At 41.9% G+C, this 16,004-nt stretch overlaps 1 protein-coding gene across 5 annotated transcripts in view; it reads left to right on the forward strand.

The window, feature by feature from the left end:
- The window catches only part of zmiz1a (zinc finger, MIZ-type containing 1a), a 123,629-nt gene that overhangs the window by 75,135 nt on the left and 32,490 nt on the right, over positions 1-16,004 (forward strand). For all 5 annotated transcript variants that reach the window (XM_016667753.1, XM_016667742.1, XM_016667751.1 and 2 more), the window contains 2 exons: positions 8,970-9,094; positions 12,374-12,487. In XM_016667753.1, coding sequence (XP_016523239.1) covers positions 9,026-9,094; positions 12,374-12,487 — 183 coding nt within the window. In that variant the 5' untranslated portion in view covers positions 8,970-9,025. The remainder of the gene's footprint in view (positions 1-8,969; positions 9,095-12,373; positions 12,488-16,004) is intronic.

The following is a 16,004-nucleotide window of genomic DNA, read 5'->3' on the forward strand; positions in this document are numbered from 1 at the left end:
AGTTCCAGGAAGAGACATAGCTAAATAGAGAAAAAAAACTAGACCTGGCACACCTTCTATGGGAAGAACAGAGAGAGTTAATTGACACAGTACTTGCACATAATTTAGAAATGGGGAGTAACAGGAGAAAAGAGCAGAGGGAGGACAAAATAATCATCATATTCCCCAGTGGCATACCTGTAGAAATAGCTCAGATACCCACAGCTACTCTAAATATATACATTTTATGAAACTTGTGAAAAAAAAGTATGTCTAGATTCGAATATAGTGGCTAAATAACTACTTTGTTTTTAATGGAAAATGAACTCTAGAAACAACAAACCCCCTGCCTATTCTTATCTACCTGTTGACTTGCACATTGTTTGCTCTCATTGTTTAAATATTCACATGCATCCTTCGCAATCTGCAAAAGTTTCTGCCTGACCAATACGCATGAACCCTGTATTCAGTGCAGCTCCTGAGATAGCTGTGATCCAATCAACAACTGACCTACCAATAAAACCGTCCAACTGGTGTCCCCGTGTTTGTGTACAGGAAGAATAATTAAACAAACTGGTGTGCAGGTGTTTTATTTCTCCTCTTTAAGATTGGAACAAAATGATCAAATCTGTCTGCTATCAGATGAAAGCACTAGAAGTTGTTTCATTGACATTTAGTTCTCAAACTAAGTGTTGATTTGACTTTTTTAAATCGTGTATTCTTGATGCTTTGTACTGCTGAGTTGTCAAGTCACAAGACGTTCACTGTCTTCATCAGTGTGATTAAATTACTTTTGTTGATCAGGTTTGTGATAGCTGAAAGCTTAAGGTCATGTTGTTTTTTTATTTTATCACATTTAAGCCTGAAAAAGCGTTATTTTTGAAAACAGTCCTTGAGCCGCCTAATAATTACTTTGCTGCCAGACTTTCAGGAAAAGGCAGTTTTTTTTTTTTGTTTTTGTTTGCAGTTTTTTTTCCCAGTGTTTTCAGCATTGCTTCTAATTGGAAATGACTAAGAGCTGATGATAAGATTCATCCAATAAAACCTCAGCTGCAGTGCAGACTGTTTAGTCCCACCAAGTGCAGAAAGGTTGAACCGGTTACTGTTTTTTTTTTTTTTTTCTATTTAAGGTTTGTGCTTTTAGTGTCTCAGGCAAGGAGAGTGGAGGGCAGGCTGGCACAGATATATTTTTGCTCTCCCTAATGACACCAATACCATTTCATGGCTTGGTGAGCAGATTGAATCACACTCGGTCTTTGTAAGTCTCACTCTCTGCCCCTGTCTCTCTGTTTCTCTTTGCTGCACACACTTCATCACTCTGTCCTCTCACAGAAGACCACTCATTTGCTGCCGTACGTCCGGTGTGTTGCATTCGCCCCTCGGTGGATGTTGTTTAATTGCATGTGGGTCAGCAGTTTGTCAGTGCTGAAACCGAAGGACATGGAATTTGTCAGTTTACCCATTCAGCAGCCACAGGGGGCGGTGTGTGAGCTAACAGCTCTGCTGGAGCCGGGCCCGTAAGGTTAGCTTTACACGAGCCTGTCGGACTGCCCTGTCAATCATGCTCCTCTCCTCTGATATACTGTCAAATCTTCTTACATTTACTCTAAAATCACAGAAGACTGATGCGATTACACTTAATAAACCTTGTGCGGTCCGCCGAGGCGGTTCGCCGTTCTGGGCTTTTTCCTCGGCAGACCTGGTTCAGCGACTTAAAATATGCACATTCTGAGCTCTCTCCTTACACACGTACTACGATGTCTTGAGCATCACGAGTGATACAATCTTGTCTTTCGTGACACTGGAAAATTGCATGTGGCAGTCAGGACATTCAATCTTCCGCAGCTGGTATTTATAGTCCTCGGCAACTGGAACGTTGTGTGGAATAAGGAGTTCATTCATTCATCATGTGATGCGCGAGCTTTTTGCTGCTCGCAGATGACCTGATTTTCGATCTCATCAGTAAACAGAAGACCCCTCCCTGTTAGTCCACAGAAGAACGCCAAAAAACAACAACAAAAAAAAAAACACGATCCGCTGAAGGAGACTACAAACAACACCCCAGAACTGCATTTGATGTAGATACGATTTTTTATCTTGCGCTGATCTAAGACAGCAGCTGTGAAGGATTTCCTCAAGGTAGAGAAAAACCTGCAGCTCCAGCTGAATACTCCACGTTTATGTAACACTGTTTTTCTTTTTCTTTTACTTTATCTCGCTACTGCAAAGAGTTTGCCATCTACACACTCACTCATAGAGCACTTATAATACATGTTTGCACTTTATATGTGCAGAGAATTTTACTCTCACACATCTGAGGCAATTGGAGGTTAGTACTCTGCCCAAGGGTATTTCAGCACTTCAACGTGCTCGAGATTAAACCCCCAGCGGAAGACGGTTCCTATTCTACAACCAATCCACAGCTACAGTTCGTACTCTATATGCTGATTCTTCTTTCTGATGAAACCTTTTGTAGTGTTCGTTTACTGGGTTAACCGGAACCGTATTGACTATGATGAAACAGTTCCAAGTGTCTCATTAGCACCTTACTGCCCTTGAGATGTTTATAGAAACAATAAGAGCCTCTGTTTAAGAATGAAACTGTCGTATGTTATGCTGGTCTTGTAATAACGCTTTTGTTTTGGTATTCTAATACCTTAAATGAAGAATTTCTCATGAAGGGCGGGAGATCCACGCTGTTGTCCAGTTGTTGAGTTTTTGGTGCCTTCCACTATCTATTTGGGCTGAGTTTAATTGGAGGCTCATTTAGATAAAAATGGATTTTTGATACATTTTTTTGTGAATATTTAGGTTTGAAAGCATCGCTCTTGTTGAAAGCTTCGCTTTGTGAGATTTCGTGTCATCCAGCATCCCAGTTTGCAGTTCACAAGCAAAAAGTATCTCTTGATCCAGCTTACCTGTCGCAGTACATTCATCTGTGATATTATGCATAAACTCTAAAGATACACAGAGACGTCATCTGGTGGCGCTGACCGGTGAGTCGAAGACTCAAAAATCTTCAAATCGAGCCTTAAACACCGCTAGGTGACTCTGTCAACACTATTCGGTGTGGACACCGTTACACTTAAAAAAGGACTCAGTTAACTATTTTTAATTTAGCAAGTTTAGGCATGTGTGTAGTTCCTTAAGGGTGTAAGAAAGAGCACAACTTTCAGTAGCCAACAGGAAGAACAAACTGAACATGCAGTAAAGTTGCTTTGAGTTATTACATGCGTGATCTGGAAATGCAGGCAGCCTTTTTGGAAAGTTTTGTAATGCTAGCTTTGCTAACCTTGCTACTTGCTAAAATAAGATGCAAATAGCAGGTTAGAATGTCAACACCGCCATTATCTTTTCTTTTTTTTTGTTTCAAATTTAAAAATACAGTCCATATTATCTTCAAAGCAACCTTGTATTAGTTGACAGCGGTCCTTGCATTGCGCTTGTTGCTGCTGTGGCGAAGTTCAACTCTGTACAGTGTTTCAAATCTCATGCAGAATCAGCTGAACTTTTCTGCTTTCACTTTCTGATCTCGCGCGTTCAGCGGTGAAGTAATCATCAGTTCTCAGGGGGAGGATCTCGTGGCGCATACCTGAAATAGTCCACAACTGAAGGTCCGTATTTATAGGCAGAAACAGAGCGGCTCGTGTGTCTCCACATCACAGCTGTTTGCATTGCAGTGTTGGGTGTCACATAGCTGCCCGCTGCTCCCGTAGTTGTCACATTAAAACAGAAGATAAACAAACGGGACTATTTGGAGTTTTATTTTTTTCCACCCGTGGGACAAGTCATTTCACATTTTTATAGAGCCAAGTGGTTGTGAGGGTGTGCAGAGGGCTGAGTTTTATAAAGCCCAGTGGGGGCAATATGACTAATAGTTGGCTTTGCTGAGAGGGAAAAGAAGAGCAAGAGAGATTAAGTGGAGGAGAGGATTAACAGAGTCAAGAAAAATAAGCAGGAACAAGGCAAACGGGCAGAGATGTGACGGTGGAGGCCGGTTTGGAGGCGACGAAGAACCAGCAGCTGTCTACAGGCCAGACTGGACGGCGGGGAAATGAAGACAGCAAAGGGGGACTGCCTGGCTATGAGAGTTTGCCATTAGAGATAATAGTGTGTGTGTGTGTAAGAGAGGGAGAGATGGCTGGTGGCTTTTTGCAGACATACTTAGAGCAGTGTATGTGGGAGGGAATGAGAGATAGAGGCCAGTGCAGCTGAGTGGTGTTGATTGGCCTGTTTGAAAACACATGAACTGCAGACGGTGAGGGAGAGAAGCCCTGTGCGCTGGGATAAAGTGTCGCTCTGCGCCGTGCCACGCTGCAGCCCAAACCACATTAGAGCAAATGAATCCATTCCACCTCCTGTTATGGCAGCTCCCACTTGGGGCCACGGGAAGAAGGAGGAGGAGGAGGAGGAGGAGGAGAGCTAAAAGGAGGAAGGGAGGAGGGGGTGCGAGAGTGGCAGGAGTGTTGAGATATGAGGGATGAGGAGAGGAAAATGATCGAACAGAAAATGGAAGGTGGTGTTAGGGAAGTGGCATGCTGGGTGGCTCTAATGATGTCTGAGGGCTACAGAGGAGAAGAGCATAAAGCACACAGAGAGGTAGAGAGGCCAGGGGCTTCAGGGGTGGGGGGGAGGAGGTGTGGTCCTGAAAAGGAGAGGAGGATTTTCTTCTCTGTCAAGGGAGCAGGAGGAATAGTTTCCTCCTCTCCTTAATGAAGTTGATATCACGCCAAACTTCACAGCGATTGCTTTTTTATATTCCGCGTCGGTGTCCTCTGCACTTTAGTCTCTCAATCACCAGAGCTTGAGAAGAGAGAGCAGCAGCACCTTCCCTAATATGCCTTTACTCATTTTCTTTTTTTAGAAGAAGGTGCCATCCGGAGTAGCGAATCTCTTTACCTATTGAATGTTCTTCCTTCTCAAGGCCTTTTTGAAATCCATTCAACCCTAAACCTTAAAAAATGTCATCAACAACTTTAAGAAAAATATTCCCTTAAGGCTCACCTTGAAACTTGCATGTTTCTCCAGGATGTTTAGTTGGTAATAGGACTGTTTTCTTTTTTTATTATTTTTTATTGCTTTACAATGACGGCATTTTAACCTTGGACTAATCCCATGAAATAAAGTCATTAATTTCTTTTTTAAAATATTTGCACACTTCTATAAGTGTCCTTATGCTGATAAAGATGTTGAATGATGCATAAACCAAACAGGCAAGGGATATGAATGTTTGAAGCAACCTTTGAAAAGCAGTCAAAAAGAAAATGAAATAGGACAGTTTTCCATCAATCAAGCTATTTTAGAAATGGATAAACATGGCAGCAAAGTGTCCTCAGAGTGTTGCTGCTGGCAAAACGGCTTGTTGTTGATACTTGTAAAAAGTAATTGTCCTTCCAAGAATGACACCGAGAGGACGACTGCAGTGGACGTCCAAAACAGATATTTTGATATTAATGCCAACCACAGTTCCTCATAACATAAAAAAAGACATTTTTACTCATTAGCGGATAGTTTTAATTTAATTTAATTTAATTTAATTTAATTTATAGCTTAGCACAGAATTTCTTTCTGTTTTTGATCAATGTGGATGGAGTATGTTAAAAAAATGATAAAGTCCAGAAAATGTACTTCAAATGAAATTCTCTTAGTTTTTACTACCAGGATTACCTGATTCTACTATGATTAAAATAAATATCTAAATGAATAATAAAGTTACTTTATGTTTCATTATCAGTCAGAGATTCAATAAATATTCACATAAGTATACATAGCACTGGAAATCGAACAATACAGTAAAACATAGAACATGTTTCACTTAATATAACTCAGCTAAAGAAGAACTAAAGCATACTTCATTTACAGGTTTACAACTACAGATTTATCTTCTTTTTGCATACAGGTACATGTAATGTGCTACACTTAACAAGAGATTCGTGTTTCTTCAACAAGATTTATTCAAAATAAATACGAGCTAACAATTACAGCTTTAGCAAGCAAGTCTGACTCTCAATCATTGTTTTATGTGATAGAGGGAGAGCAGCCTGTGTTGCACAGCTCCACCGAAAAACTGAATTTTACAAACTAACAATTAATTATTATTATTTTTTTAATTTATGCTGCCATGGCAACATGTGATATCAACCTGATATCTACCGATATCCAATTCTGCTAGTACTGACATCTGTCAGGACCGCCAGCATGGACACTTCCATGTAACCCTCAGTGACTGATCGCTTTCACGCGGCACATTGCACCTGACTAATGTGGTAGTCATTTGTCTGAAATGAGAACTCGCTCATGCTGCGAGTGATCGTACAGTAAAGTGTGTGCGGACGTGTAACGACAAGATAATTCCAACACGCTCTTTGTGTTTTTCCCTCTGCCTCTCCTCCTCGTCAAGCCCAGCCCTTCTTGCTCTCCCCCTTGCTTCCATACTCCAGCGCCTTTCGTATTGCTGTGCTTTTGTTTCAGAGCACGCATTCCCCACACCGCTTCCCCAGCTTGTTTTGCTCAGAAAACGAAGACACGCAGCGAAGGGAGGGTAGCAAAGAAAGACGGCAAGAGGAGGAGACAGACGCTTCCTCGGATGTTGGCGTTGCATGTGGCTTGTTACCCTTCTCTGATACACAGCTGCATCCTCCCTCAGTTGTTTAAAGAGGAGGTTGTAATGTGCGCTTCATGACTGAATGTGTAATTCTTGTTTTGTTTGTTTGTTTGTTTGTTTGTTTGTTTTGCACCTCTATAAAGTGGTGGTAAAATGTCTAATTTGTAATAATAACTTTAATATCTGTAGCTGATTTCTTCCGGTTGGCTTTTTGTCACACATCATTTCATGTAACAATTTTTAATGTTAAAGGTACTATTAGAAAAATTGTGATTTCATTTGTTAAGGGGAGATAAGCTGTTCATACCAGCCTTGTCTTATGTGAAAAAAATCACCCCCACCCCTTGTTAAATTATGAATTAGCTATGATTCAGGTTCTTTTTTTGAGAAATCAGTTCAATTTCATAACAAAATGAAAGTTTTTAAGTGGTCTAGTCAAAGTCTATGCTTAACTGAGATGCTATTAGATGAGCTGAAACAGCCCAGCCACACTCAAAAACTTTCCAGCTTTGCTGAATTAAAAGGAATTATCCAAAGAAGAGTGGACCAAAAATCCTCCAGATTGCAGCCAATTGCTGATTTTTATTATTTTAAAAAATTAAATAAATGCGATTGCTTAAAAACTGCATTTTGTATATACTTTTATTATCTTGGATGTCTAAACTTAAATGTGGATCTGAAACCCTCAGTGCGGAAAAAGCATAAGCAGAACACTGTCCTCTGGTTGTCTTTGTTGTCAAACTACAGTGGGAGACAAATCTGTACAAATGCTAAATTTGTAGCTTTTTTACAGCCATGTGTATATTTTCTGAAAAATGGTGGAAGCAGAAGGAGTTCAGCTCTATTTGCAGGGAAACCTAATTGGTCACACGACACCGTTTTGAACAGGGGCGCAGAGCTCGTGCAACAGCCACTAAAGGACCTGTCAGGTGGATTCTCATCTCGGTTACGATGCCTGCTCAGCTGTTTCAACCTCACTTGCCTTTTCCTTTCAGAACCTAAGGGCCTGTCTTTTCATTGACTAACAAAGGTGGTGCATGTTTCCCATCAGAGGTGGAGACCACTGTGTAAAATAAACCCAGACAGAGAAACATAAAAGAGGCGTGACATCTTTGCTTTTCACTGTGTTGGGACGGCCGGGTGTGGAGCTGCAGGAGAACCAGTTAATCAATAGCCACAAGGTCAGATGGCCAGCGCCGGGCTGGAGCGTGCTCTGTTAGCGGCAGGCAGAGCCGTCTGCTGCTGAATGGGATTTGTAGCACTTGTCAAAGGCTTTAAAGGAGCCCTTTCTGGACGACTTGCTGCAGGTGGAAAGTATGAAAGAGGGAGGCGGTGGTTAGCAGCAGGAGAGGGAGACATCTGCTGGACACTGGGAGGCACAGCAGCTCGGCAGGACAAGGCCGCCCGATGTTATGGTTATGATTTGTGCAGTTAGACCCAGAGGAAGGCGGTTTTGACTGTTTTTATAAACACCACTCAGCAGAAGCCGATAAGAATAAATAAGGTCTTTTGACAAATTCTTTCCTCCAGAATTTCTCTTTATTCATGCAAGCTGTGTGTTTAAGTGCACTCCAGGTAATTCCACCCTGGTAATGCTTAAACCAGAGAGGATTAGCAATACAGTGTCATTCTCAAAGTGCTCCTTTGAAGTTTTCCACCTTTTTTCTTTTTTTTTGCTTTTATCAAAGTAAAGAATTCAAGCTTTTTTGAGTTCGCATGCTCTTAAATGTGTGTGTCTAAGTTAAATGCTGTGCATTTATGCAGCAGTCAATCAAAGATAAGCACTCCAGACTGAAATGAAAACTCCCCGACCGAGCGCCTTGCCTCTGTTATGTTGGTTTCACTCGGTGGGGAATCTTGGGGGACCCTTTATCAGTGCCGAGCAGCTTTCTGGAGCCCTGCCCCCGCACACATCCCCACCCCCCACCTGTGGTTCCTCAGTTGGTCTTTTGTGTGAAGGAATGTGGGAAGGACCAACGCTGACAGAGATAAACACAGAGGGATGGTGAGGGGATGGAGGCCTCATCGGTGAACCAGCACGATACCTATTAATCCGACTCAATCCTCCACTGTGAGATGGTTGGAGTTGTAGGATACGGGGCCCAGATTGTTGCATCTCACTGATCCGAAAAGAATATCATGGTGACCCGTGGCTCCTGTGCATTCAGGAAAACTATGGAAACATGTGGAATTTGATTTCAAGGTTTTACAGGTCTAGTAAACGATTATGGAGAAAATGGTTCTGTGGGTTCATTCTTCTACCTGCTCAGGTTTTCTGTTCAAATGCCTGAAAAGCTCTTTGAACCTCGCAGGCTTAAAACTCCATACACAATGGTCCTGACCGTTCTAACAGATGTACATCTCCTATTTTGTTTTCTTTTTGCAGAGTAAAACACACACACACAAAAAAACTTTTAATGGAGTCCCGGTAGAGACGTCAAGATGAACACGTTACCATCAATGGACCGGCATATCCAGCAGACCAACGACAGGCTGCAGTGCATCAAACAGGTGGGCATAAAGTGAAACTCCTGCTTTTCCTTTTTTTTTTTTTTTTTTTGGGCATAAAGTGAAACTCCTGCTTTTCCTTTTTTCTTTTTTCTTTACTGCTCTTTGAAAACGGACTCCAAGTGGGCAAAGACAAAAAAAAAAAGAAGAAATCCCAGCCTTACTTTCTCCTTTCAGCACCTTATTTAGGCATCAGTGTGTCTGGGCCCCCAGGTTCAGTCATACAGATCATGTTGCAGAGGGCCACAGAGGGAGGCAAGCTGCCTATGAACACAAGAGCAGACTTCAAAGCTGCATAGCGGACTCGGAGTTCGTCTCTCCTCGTTCTGTGTTCTCTGACATCATGCTGCCAGCTCCTGACGTATGCCAGCCCTTGCTGCCGTTTTGCCTAAATGCTTCCCTGACTGTCAGCTTTCAGAAGACTTCTCACAGACACTAACATATCCCAGGGCGTCCGCCTCTGCGTGTGATTAATGGTCTGTAGAGCTCATGGGCTGCTTGACTTACTGGCTGGCTGATGGCATATTTGTTTATGATACGTGGGTGTGAGCCTTTATATCTTGCAACATCTAAATGATGCCTTGTCTTGTCATAATAATAAAATAAAATAAAAATAAATGAAGAGGATAGTAATAGAGTAAAATAGCGCTTTCATTTTGAGATTAGGAGACGACACATCTCTCCTTCCGTGTTTCTGCTGAGCAGAATTAACTGATTGCCTGAGTTGGTCCAAAAGTATTCATACCCTTTAAGCAGTAGTGTATAGTTGTAAAATTGTGAGGACAAAGATAACTTGAGCTCTGTCAAATTAGCTTGGGAGCAGTTTTGAATAAATGATGCAGTAATTTATCATCATCATCACACAATTGTACTTTGAAGCTGAAAGCGCTTCAGCTAATATGTTGTTGTCACATGTTAAATGCTAATAAAGACAATAAACTTTTTTTTTTATGTGCTCCAGTTAATGATTGTTACAGTACACAGCATTATTTTTAATCAATTATAAGGGGAAAAAGAATTTCAGCTAGTTTTTGAAACATGCAACAAATTAGATTAAGGTCTAGGCTTTGACTGGGCCGTTTTAGCACACGAGTTTGCTTTGATCTAAGGTATTTATTTCATTGTCGCTCTGGGTTGCTGTGGTGCTGGAAAGTGAACTTTGGTTGTTAGTGTTTTGCTGCCTCTGCAAGGTTTTCTACAGTCCACTCATCCTCCCACCAGCTCTGAACACAGCTGAATAAAATCATTTCCACACCATGATGCTGCCAAAATAATGTTTTTCATGGGTGCGGCGTGTCTAAGATGACGGCATTGTAGATTAACTTTCCATCGCATGCAGATTTAATTTTGCTGCCTTGTGACCAGAACGTATTCCTCCACATGTTTGTCTTTGTCTCCTACACGGGTTGTGGCAAACGGCAAATGTGACTTCTTACATGGCTTTCAGTTAACGCTGGCTTTTATTGCCACTCTTCCATAAACGCCAGATTTGTGGAGCTCATGACTAATCGTTGTCCTGTCAAAACAAGTCATGTTTTGTGGTTTGTAAGAATACATTTCCAAGTGGTTTGCAGATTCATTGAAACTGTCAGCGATTTCAAATTAATTTCCTAAAATCAAGTCACCTATGTCATTTTTTTTTTGTTGCTGCTTTGATTAAGTTAATGAAAGTCAGAACTCCAGTGGAGTTTCTACACACGCCAGCTCATGCTGTAAAATAAGTCGTAGTAAAGCCAACTTGAAAGGGTTAGTCACTGAGCGTTGAGCTGCCAGAAGGGTGTTTCTTTGGTTTGGGGAAATCTGGCACATAGCTGAGCGGTGTGCTTTATTGCAGGTAGCCAGGTAGAAAGTGTAATGTAAAGCTGCGTGAAGAGAAGGTAAATCATTTCACAGAGGGCACTCTGTCAGTTGTTTGGCTCCCTTGGCGCTGCAGTCGCCGCCGGTGGTCATTGCAGTCCCCGTTCTTATCCTTATTCGACCCCTGAGCGGCATTAACTACAGGAACAACTGTGAAACGCCCCACCCTCACCAGCTCAGAAGAGATATTTCTTTACATCATCTTCTTCCCCCCTCTCATACCAGAGCTGAGGTTGTCATTGGTGACCGCTGCATCAGGCGGAGCTGGGCTCAGATCAAGACAAACAGCCCCTGCTGTGCAAGGTCTGATTTTCCTCATGCTGGAGGCTTATACGCCTCCCATCAGGCAGAAGTAATGCCAGATGATATCACTCATCCAGAAGAGGCTCTTCTCCTCTCGCTCTTAATCAACAAGAGCATCTCCCGCTCTCTCTCTCTCTCACTCGCCGTTCTTGTCTTGCTATCAGTCAAACACTTTCGAGAGTCCGAACCCAACTCTTCCAAGGTCTCTCTTGAAGCCCATGATATCACTAAAGAGGGGTTTTTCTATAGGCATCCCCGTCATGTTTGCAGGGAAGGTCCTTTTTTGTCGTCAAATAGCTGCCCTTTCAGAAAACACTCACCTCCGCTGCCCTCTAAGAACAATAGTTTTACCTCCTCTGCAGGAAAACACAAAACAAGATGCTTTAGCTCCAGATAGGAATAATAAAAGCTTTCAAGTGGGCTCCAGTCTCGCCAACTGAGCAAGCCGCAGCTCCGCGCCGTTTCAGAGCTATTAACCTTCTGAGGAGTGAAGAAAGGGAGCTCAATTTTAAAAACCGCTTATTGTGTCCTGCTAGCCTCAGAAGCCCTCGAACAGTGAGAAGAAAAGACTCGACTGTTTCAGGCCTCAGTGAACAAGCGAGAGAGGCAGACAGAGAGTGAAAGAGATTAGACAACACACCAACGGCTCACATTGAGCCTGCACACATAGCTGCCAGGACCAAGGTTGTTTTCTTTGTGCGCAGCCAAGTCAGGCAGTGGACCTCTGGTGTGTTACACTCTGCAAACCGGCAATGAATAAGGCAAAGAGCGAGAGAGAGGGAGAGAGAAGATTGGAGGGAACGCTTCGTTTGCTGTGCGGGTCATGGAGGCGAGGGATGGGTGTTGCCAAGAGAGATTAACAAGAAACACTGGCATCATTGTTGATATGGGTGTGATCTTCTTCCCACAATGCAGCAGAGCTCCAAGTGGGCGTAGATTGGAAAGAGTCAAGGTCCTCACAGGGTTGTGCAGAAACACAAGACGGTAAATCAAGGCAGGTTGGAGGCTGCAGAACGATTAGGTTTTCAGTGGGGTTTTTTTTCTTCAATTTGTACTAAACGTGAGGAAAGAAATAACACTTATTCTTTTCACTTCTAATGGGTCTATGTTGTGTTTGCACAGCACTTACAGAACCCGGCCAACTTCCACTCGGCTGCCACGGAGCTGCTCGACTGGTGTGGAGATCCCCGGGCCTTCCAGCGACCTTTCGAGCAAAGTCTCATGGGATGTCTGACGGTATGCAAACTACAATTATGGTTTTGGTCGATTTTTTTTTTTTTTTTTTTTTTTCAGGTACTTTTTAGAAGACGGCAGCAAAACAATAATTAGACGCGCATAGTTTAGTGCAAAAACAGAAGACGAGACAATGTGTCCACATCTTTTATGTTTCAATGTTTGGACTGTGTCTTTGTTTTTCTGCAAATTGCTTTAAAAGCAATTTATAAAAGGTTATCGGCAAGGCATTCTAATTATAACCAGGTATGAGATTGTCACATTAGAAGAACCTTGAGTATTAAAACAATGGTTTTAAACAAATAAAAGCATGCTCAAGGACAACAACTCTAGTACCAAATCACAATATGCAGGAAATGGCTATTAAAAGCAAAAACACATTATATATATATATATATAAAAAATTAAGCTTCGTAAGAAAATACAGAAACTGTTTCTTAATAAATTTTAACTTGGTTGTGGGAGAGACTTCCTAGGAATGGTTGCTCAGTGTTAAGTCAGTGTTAGCATCGCGAGTAATGTGGTAAATCAAAGGAAGTAGACGATGTGGATCTCAGAATCTGTGAGGGAATATCAGTGTGTCAATACACAACAGATGTGGAAGTGTAACATTATGGGGAGACTAGAAAGTAAGAAGGAGGGGATTAAAATCAATGCGGTGTTTAACAGGACGCTAATAAAGTTATTGAAGGGCAGAATATCCTCGGCAGGAGGAAGTCTGGTAATAGCCTTGGCAGCGGCATTTGTGACCAGTCGAAGTGCAAAAGGTACTAAGGGAATGGTAACGAACTGATTATAATCTCTGCTGGAGAACATAATGAGAGATATTATCAGATTCAAAACTCTGATTGATGGTTAACAGCACAAATTCAGTCAGGTGTGATTTTGACCAGGGTTGCATTTATACAGGTACAGTGTCTGTAAACCAGACTGGAGCTGTTCAGACACACTGTTGTTGGTAACGTAAGAGAAGGTGCACACCAGCACTATAAGCTGTCACGCTGTTCCTACAGTCTGCTTTTTGCTACATGAAAAATAGCAACATTTTCTTTTTAGGGAAAGGTTTAGCAGTCTTCTCTTAGTCAGTGTGCAGCAACAGATGGAAGAGGGTTTTCTCAACGGGCCGTACATGCTGAGAATTTCAGCCCCTGCAGCACTTTCTCTGGCATCTTGTTCTTTAAATTGGTGGAACAATATAAAGGACTTTTCTTTCTAACAACATGCACACCTTTAGTTCTACCTGAGCCCTTCCAGCAGGCATAAATATTTAACTTCAAAAAAAAAAAAAGAAGAAGGAAAAAAAAAGCCTAACTCCAACGTTATTGTTTCCAGCCAATATTCTTGTGAGAGCAAACAGATAAATGATCATTAACGTCTAAATCAAAATAAAAGCCTCTTAAAGGGTGATAAAGAGCTGTACAATGGAGCCCACTGGCAGAATCCCTCTCGGCATGGGGCTCCTTCCATCAGCTAAACTGTTTCATTAGACTCTGAGAACAAACTGCTGCTTATTTGAAGAATTACTGCTAGCAACAAGCCGGAGCATTCTTAAGAGTAACTCTGCAAATCAGACAAATGCCACATGCGAGGCTGCTTGTTCTGTTTGTGATCTTCTGCAAGTGCAGCTCTTCCACGGTGGGACCAGAGGCAATGACGGTGACACAGCTGCTGCCGTTGCTATCAGCTTCTTATTTTCTGAGATGTAATTGTAGCTTTTTGTCTGTACATGTGCATTCTGTGTCAAGTAGGTGTGGAAAAGCCAGTGGTCACAGATGTGCTGCGTAATTTATTTCTGTTCAAAATTGTCTTTACTTGCAGTTATTTTATAGTGCATAACTTCTTGTGTTCTCTGGGTATAGATATTACATGAGACAAAACATGTGGAGTTAACTACTGTTCAAAATGGACAAAGGGGCATTCTATTAAATCTGCAATATGTGACTTTTATGAAAAGTTTTGGCAGTGTAATATGAGATGGATAATTAGCGAAAAGATCGATCTCTTCCGACTTCTCCCTGAGCTCTGATTGGTTGTTTCTAGTTAGCACTGGAGGCAGAGGTGCTCATTTTTTTTGCAGATCAAAAAAACAAACGAGTAAATATAGTGACACTTTCAACAAATGTATATATAAAAAAAGTACATAAAAGTAACATACTGCACCTTTAAAGTAGAGCACATGCAATCAAATTCATAGATGAAGAAATGACTACATGAAAATTATCACATACCTAAGCCTTTGCCTTGCAGCTAAAAGGTCCTGGATGGCCTGGAGTCTCTCTGGCTGGAGTTAGCATGTTGTCATCGTGCATGTGCGGTTTCTCCCCAGCCTCTCCGGCTTCCCCTCTACATTCTGAAAACGGGGATGTTTTAGGTTAATTGGTTTCTCTAGATTGCCCTTAGGTCTGATTGTGTGCATGGCTAATTGTTCCATGTGTCTGCGTGTCCCTTTGGTGTGCTGACAGTCTGTCCAAGACGTGTCCAACCTCTTGACCTCTAACCACTAGAGATAGATACCTGCTCCCTGATGATGCTGCAAAGATGAATGGATGCTTAAACGTGCTTAAATACGCCGTCAGGGTTTATTAAAAGCTCTAAAACAACTGGAACTGAAGTGAAAAAGATTGGACAAGCTCTCAAGCTTATTTTGAGAAGGTTGAGTAAATATCCCAGAGGCTGACTGAGAATTGCTGCAAATAGTGGCATCCTGGGGATCACTAAGTCTTTATCTACATGCTATCTCCAACTGTCTACATGCTAACTGGTTGTTCTAACAGCGTGAAAGAAGAAAACATATATTTGCCTGGAATGATTGGAGATTCTAGGTCCCAGGACTCTGAATTATCTTGAGAATTGTGCACAGGGTGAATGATCTTTGTACCAGGCAACTGTATGAAATGAAATGAACTGGCAGTTTACAGAACTGTCTCCTCTGGACCTATCAGAGGTTATTGTCAATCAGAAGCTGACCTGAGGCAAAAATAGGATGTCCATTTCCAGCAACAAGCAGGATTAAACCACAAAGCTGTTTTCGTTTTATTTTTTTGATGTTTTTTTCTCCAGGAAAGAGAGATAGACACAAATCTGAGCAACCCACTAACCTCTCAGCACTTATTCCAACGCTGTTTTCATATTGACAGAACTATGGGCCGGCATGCACATCCTCCGAGGGAGATTAGGCTGAAAAAAAAAAATAAAAAATGGCTTATGAGGTGAAACACTGTTAAATCCATGTCGAATCTAGGCTGGCCTTCGTAGCTGGCCGCCTGCCTCGTGTAAACCGAGGGGCCAACCCACTTACGAGGGAAATCAAACGATTGAGAGCAACTATTTTGACCGCTTTTCAGCAGAGGTTGCATAATAGTTTTGGCCAGATGGATTATGTTGACGTGCTGATGATGCCTAAACATGTCCAGATAAATGTATTACACTCTCTGGAAGTATAAAGTTATTTATGATGGTTAATTCCTGCCTAATAAATCTAGTTACTGACACAGGTTTTATGCACTTTTTGTTGATGTAT

This window comes from Poecilia formosa, unplaced genomic scaffold (genome assembly GCF_000485575.1).
Source record: "Poecilia formosa unplaced genomic scaffold, Poecilia_formosa-5.1.2 Scaffold12, whole genome shotgun sequence".
Classification (NCBI taxonomy): domain Eukaryota; kingdom Metazoa; phylum Chordata; class Actinopteri; order Cyprinodontiformes; family Poeciliidae; genus Poecilia; species Poecilia formosa.